Below are 6,264 nucleotides of genomic sequence, written 5' to 3' on the forward strand. Positions count from 1 at the left end.
GGTTACAAACGATGAGAGATACGACAATGAACACACCGAGAAATTGTTTAAATATGTTTATTTTCCTCAACAAGAAAAAGTTAGTCGTACCGTAAGTCGTCGACGGTGACAAATCCATCACGACGTCAGCCACGTGTGTGATTTTCTCTCCCGAAAGAAATATTTGAAGTGGAGGGTCTCAGAGCGTTCTGTCGCGGCCTCCTCCTCGATTCCTTGCGGGTTCTAACCCTAGTCTTTAGCCGAGGGAGGAAGAGGGTGAGAGGAGTCGAGGTGATGGAATCGAATTCGATGGTTGGATATTTGGAGAACAACGGGAACCACGCGCCTTTTGATGGGCCCCTGAAGGTCATCATCGACACGGATCCTGGGATAGGTGCCCCCTCTTGCCCTTTTCTAGATGCATTAGCATCGGTTGACGGAAATCTGTGTCACTGATACCGTGCTTTTCTTTATGGTTTGATGTTAACTTCCAATTCCTCGCGTTCCTTCTTCCAATCTGATTTCTGGGAAGTTCTTTCCTTTTGTGTGTTTCGGCAAGGGAGATGTGTTAGGAAGTTGATTTCCTACTTTACGGTGCAGAATACTGAATCTTGATCACTGTGGTGAAATCGGTCCTTCGATTAATCCTTTTCAATGTTAAGCTTGAAGTATAAGATTCACTTGATTGCCGATGATTACTCCATATGCCCCTTTTGCCTGATGTTGCCTGATCTGGGTTGCCAAAAATATAGCTTCAGTTATCCTAATTGGGGAACTATACTAGAGATCATGTTTCAGCGAAAATCTACAACGCTGTAACTGTGAAGTGAATTTTGTGCTCATCTTCCCTGTTTAGGCTAGCTCAAGTTGTACTCTGATGTAATAACTTTCCTTCCTGGTCAGTACACCTCCATCACTATTTCCTGAATTACCAACCGAGCTTGTACAAAATTTGAGAATCATCTGAAGTTTCTAATCCTTGAAAGATAAATAATAACATATTCCATGCATTTAGTGTATTACATTATTCTTGTTAATTACGTATTTTCCTTTGTTATACTCATTATTGAACGAAGAAAAATTGATCTCCCAAGGATTACCGAGTAGTTGATAAGGCACTGGATATTGCTAGTAGCTGGATTCCATTTCCATTTTTTTAACGAATATTTTTCATGGAATATGATATATATAGGCTATTTTTCATGGAATGCAGTGATCCAATAAAACATTTTTTGTGTTTATTCACCAGAAGCTTTAGATTCAACATTTAATAAAAATTCTTAACTTTTCAGCACTTTTTCCTTTTTTTCTTTACTTTTATACTTTTTTCATTTTAATGCTCATCAAAGGAATCCCAATAGGACATTACTTAAAGCAATTTTTGGAGTATGACAGAGGAGCAAAGTGGTATGAGAAAAAGTGGTGAACATACGAGTTCCACAAGCCTGGCAGTTGCTTTAATATAAACCCATGATGGTCTGAGCAACCTATGGCATTATAAAAATCCTGTTAATGTAAAAGATGTAGAGTTTGTCTAGATATGGGAACATTTCCAATCATCTAATCAGCAACTAGTATATTAGTGGTACATTTATTTGCTACTACAATATTTAGATGTGGCAGATGACCAACATATGCAACTGTCATTCTTAATCTACACATGCATTTAGCATTATAGTTTCTGGCTTGCTTTTATTACAAGCTGTTTTTCGTTTAAATTTATTTGTTTTTACCTTTCTGACATTTCCATCCATTTTAATGGACTTATTTAAAACTGTATTGTAGCTCAAGCCTCAAGGTCATCTGGTTTATGTATTTAATTTTACGTACTCCCTATGATTTTTTCTTTTGTTGATAGCTTTTGCTATGTTGCAGTACTTTTTTCCCTTATAATATTTTACTATACATTGTCAGATCCATTCATGTTGAGAAAGCACCTTATGACCTTCGACTTATGTGTTTACTTTGATCGCAGATGATAGCATGGCCATATTAATGGCATTCCAAAAACCAGAGATTGAAATTTTAGGTTTGACAACAATTTTTGGAAACGTGAGCACTGAAGATGCTACTCGCAATGCCTTGCTTTTGGTACTTTCTCCTTCTTTATAAAATAGATGGCAAAGCAGTTGATAATGTTGATTCTGACAACTCAGATAGCATTTATTTTTACTTATTATCTATACTATTGAAAAGGATAGTGTGAGATCGCTGGACATCCTGAGGTTCCAGTAGCAGAAGGAAGCCATGAGCCTTTAAAGGTAGGGGCTGACTGCCATTTATGATTCTTCTATCGCAACTGTGCCTACTCTGTTTAATTGCTGATTTTATATTTTGGGTGACTTTAACTTGATTGTTAAAAATGGTCATCCATTCCTCATGTCTAAATGGTACACTGTGTAGACTACATTATGTCATATGTTCTGTTCTTAATTTTCACAATCACATCCCTGGCCTCAGTTGGAGTGGCTTTAGAAAGTTTCATCTACATTTTGAATGAATTCAAGCTTTTCTGCAAATATACTGCTTCTTGATATATGCACGAGGAATTAAGATAAGTCTAGCATCAGGTCCGTATTTGATGCCTCAAGGTATAGTACCACATTTATACCATTAGACATTTTATGTCTGAATTTAGTTTACTTTTGGTACTTGTTTCTTAAGACATCTAAAGGTTTCATGTTTCAATAAGCTTTCTTTAGTGACATTCCATAAGCATATCTAAACTATTTATAAGTTGACAGTGCTGTACCATCTATTTGTCATCAAATTATTTATCGTTATTCACATCCCATTTATATCAAGGGCCTTAGTAATTACAAGCTTCTTACTTTGTCCTCTCATTTCCATGTGATGCAAATTTAAGGATAATGCTAGTCAATCAGACATTTGTACATGTAATGTTTCTGTATGAACTAGACCTTTCTTAATTTCATGTTTCATGGTTGGCTGCTTATCATGTATCTTTTTTCAGTCACAAAACTATCTTGATTTCCAGTATAAAAACAACATAACTAATCTAATGATTTTTAAACATAATTCATTGAGTTCCATGTTTAATTTTGACAAATACACATACCTTATATTTTTTATCATTGGCTCTAGCGAGAGTTGAATGATTGATCTCCGTGTAGTCAGGAATTTTAGTCATGAGTTATAATTATGTGCCATTACTTTTTCATTTTATATTTGCTCCTGTAGGGAGGAAAGCCACATGTTGCTGATTTTGTTCATGGTTCAGATGGTCTTGGCAATATATTTCTCCCACCACCTTTGGGAAAACAGATAGAGAAAACTGCATCAGAATTTTTGGTTGAGAAGGTTTCTCAGTACCCTGGTGACGTGTGCATCCTTGCATTGGGACCTTTAACAAATTTAGCATTGGTGAGCATATCTTTCTACCTGAAATGAGAGCTCCAGGAATACATTAAACCTGATGATGACCTAAGTTCATTTTTTTAGTAGATTTCACTGCCATACATGATGTGTTACAATTATATGACTGGCTGGTATTTGTTTGCCTAGGCCATCAAAAGAGACTCTTCCTTTGCAAACAAGGTGAAGAAGGTGGTTGTTCTTGGTGGGACTCTCTTTGCTGCTGGAAATGTCAACCCTGCTGCGGAAGCTAATGTGGAGTCTTTTATACATGACTTCTATATGTTTTTTTTGGTCTTGTTCATATCGTTATAATAATAAATTATGTATTCATTGGGAAATTTGCCACCTTGTTTCTGAAATAATTCAAGCATTTTTGTCGATTAACTTAAACAAACTAATTAACCTATACAAAAATTACAAATGTTTCTTCAAAATTTCTATTGAATGACTTTGATATTTAATTTTCATTTGTATTTATTCTTTGTTTTTAGATGGTTTTGTCTTAATTTAGTTAAGCTCTAGTGCTTCTTCTATCACTCTTACATAATATGTTAAACCTATCAGTGATGCCCATAAACTATGCTCTGCAGGCTGCTGTCCAAGATCTACTGTAGTTTTTTGTGGATACAACTGAGTCAACATTTCTTATGTAAATTCATTTGATCTGGTAGTTCTTTTCATTAAGATATTGCTTATGATGATAAGTAGACACCTCTGTAATTGCCCAAAATGATGCTTATGCTGAGAGATATCTTTAGCCAAAGAACCCTAATGTGGGTCATGTTGAGAAGTACTAACTTAGGCTAATTTCTTCTTCCTAGTCTCATGCATCAGTTTATGTTTAATTGAGGTTAAATTTTGATCAGTGCTTTCCTAATGTTTTGATTTTTGGCTTACATGAATTTGCCATATAAGTTAAATTCTTGGATGCATATCTTTTAGTATGACTTTTTTGTCTGATCTAAACTATTCCAATCTCCTACCTAATGCTGGCATGTAGTGATGGTAATTTTGCATCACAATGAAAAATATGACAACTCCATCTGCAGTACATTGCATGAAAAATCTTTTCATTTTTAAAGTCTGAATCAACCCTTTTAAGTTTGTCTATGAAGAATCTTATCCAGGTATGTTTGAAACATTTACAACCCTGAACTCGCAGATTTATGGAGACCCAGAAGCAGCTGATGTGGTCTTTACATGTGGAGCAGATGTAGTAGTTGTGGGGATAAACGTCACTACTCAGGTCAAACTTACAGGTATTGACCCTTCATTTTTGTTTGCAATTCATTGCTTTTTGTGGTTTTAGGAACTTGCTTTGAGAGACCAGAGTCTGTGATTTCAGATGCAGACCTCTCTGAGCTAAGAAACTCCAAAGGAAAACACTCGCAAATCTTGTATGACATGTGCAAGTTTTACCGAGACTGGCATGTCAAATCTGATGGTGTTTATGGTAGATCCACACTTTTCGCTCCTTATGACTCTTTTACTCAAAATGACAACTTGGACAGATAAGCACTGGTACAGTTATCTAATGCAGGTATTTTCCCACATGATCCTGTAAGCTTTGCTGCTTTAGTTCGTCCAGACCTTTTCACATTCAGAAAGGGGGTTGTGAGGGTTGAAACACAGGGCATTTGCATTGGGCATACATTGATGGACCAAGGATTAAAAAAGGAGGGCTACACCGGCTTATTTAATCATATCTGTTGAAGTTAGTTTCTTTGCTATGTCTGAAACACTTATTATCGTGCAGGTGGAGCACCAGCAATCCTTGGACAGGTTATTCACCAGTATCAGTTGCATGGGCGGTTGATCCGCCTGGAGTTCTTTCTTTTATCAAACAACTGTTCATGAAACCATGAACTGAGAAAGGGTGACCGAAAGAAGTAAATCACGTCTATTTGGTCGCCTTTGGCAGATATTTTAAACCAAAAATTGCTATTTGCAAGTCTAATAAGGAAGGTATTTCTCGATAAAGATCCTTTCTGTAAGCAATTTCCTCAAGTTATTTCTCCCACTGCAGGATCTAAGAATAAAAATGGTTTCATTTTTCAAAGAAAAAATTGCTAATTTGCAATTTTCACCATCTTATTGTGGGTTTGGAGCCCTCAGGATTTTGTTACTTATTCATGTCTTGCGTCTGCATGGCTCTCAAGTTCGAATCTGATAACAGGCATCCATGATCTCCCTTGTTTTGGCCCTCTTCTATCATTGATAACAGGTGTAGATAGGAGAGTTATTAAAAATAGGTAAAAGTGCAACGATTAAATTAAGTAGCATATGATTAAGAGATTATGAATGTAATGATTGTTAGACTACATGTGATTAAGCATCAGTTCAAAAGATTTGGAAGCTTTAATTGCATAGCTCTGTCATAAGGTGGCAGGATCATGGATTAATGATCTTATTGATATTATTGTTTGATACCCTCATACAGTAAGAGTCTTATCCTAATTACTGTAGGTGTTTTAAGATGGATTCATTAACACAAGTCTCTAACTAAGAGATCAAGAAGTCCTCATCTGGCTTGTGGATTGTGGTAGGAGAGCTCTAGGATTCCAACCATCTCAATTTTGTTTATAATACTGGTTTTAATGCATACAAATATGGTTACTACTATCTAGATCTGTGCATAGTCATGAATCATCTTATTTTCTTTTATTGATTCCTAACTTGATATCATTAGGTGCTAACTAGTTTAGTAAGTAAAAATTCTAATAATTTCTCAAATTTCATCTTCAAATTACTACTCTAGATTTTCAGAAACTAACTTGTGTAGTAATTAAATTCTCACCTCTACTTTTTTTCTTGTTTGTTATATATTTGCACTTGTGTGGATCATATATACTCTCATATCTGGCATCATGGTTCACTACATAATCTTCTACATCTTGATCAAAATAA

General features: G+C 35.6%; 1 protein-coding gene across 2 annotated transcripts in view; it reads left to right on the forward strand.

Annotated features, from left to right (window-relative positions):
• The first annotated feature begins 176 nt into the window (after positions 1 to 176).
• The window catches only part of LOC135608084 (probable uridine nucleosidase 1), a 6,707-nt gene continuing 619 nt past the window's right edge, over positions 177 to 6,264 (forward strand). The window contains exons 1-9 of one of the 2 annotated variants that reach the window (XM_065100529.1): positions 177 to 373; positions 1,955 to 2,070; positions 2,181 to 2,240; positions 3,181 to 3,363; positions 3,505 to 3,609; positions 4,520 to 4,616; positions 4,703 to 4,810; positions 4,898 to 5,033; positions 5,114 to 5,322. In XM_065100529.1, coding sequence (XP_064956601.1) covers positions 274 to 373; positions 1,955 to 2,070; positions 2,181 to 2,240; positions 3,181 to 3,363; positions 3,505 to 3,609; positions 4,520 to 4,616; positions 4,703 to 4,810; positions 4,898 to 5,033; positions 5,114 to 5,222 — 1,014 coding nt within the window. In that variant the 5' untranslated portion in view covers positions 177 to 273 and the 3' untranslated portion in view covers positions 5,223 to 5,322. Of the gene's footprint in view, positions 374 to 1,954; positions 2,071 to 2,180; positions 2,241 to 3,180; positions 3,364 to 3,504; positions 3,610 to 4,519; positions 4,617 to 4,702; positions 5,034 to 5,113; positions 5,323 to 6,264 lie in introns of those variants that run through there. The other variant, XM_065100528.1, reaches the window with a different exon arrangement.

This window comes from Musa acuminata, chromosome BXJ2-3, assembly GCF_036884655.1.
Source record: "Musa acuminata AAA Group cultivar baxijiao chromosome BXJ2-3, Cavendish_Baxijiao_AAA, whole genome shotgun sequence".
In the NCBI taxonomy this organism is placed as follows: domain Eukaryota; kingdom Viridiplantae; phylum Streptophyta; class Magnoliopsida; order Zingiberales; family Musaceae; genus Musa; species Musa acuminata.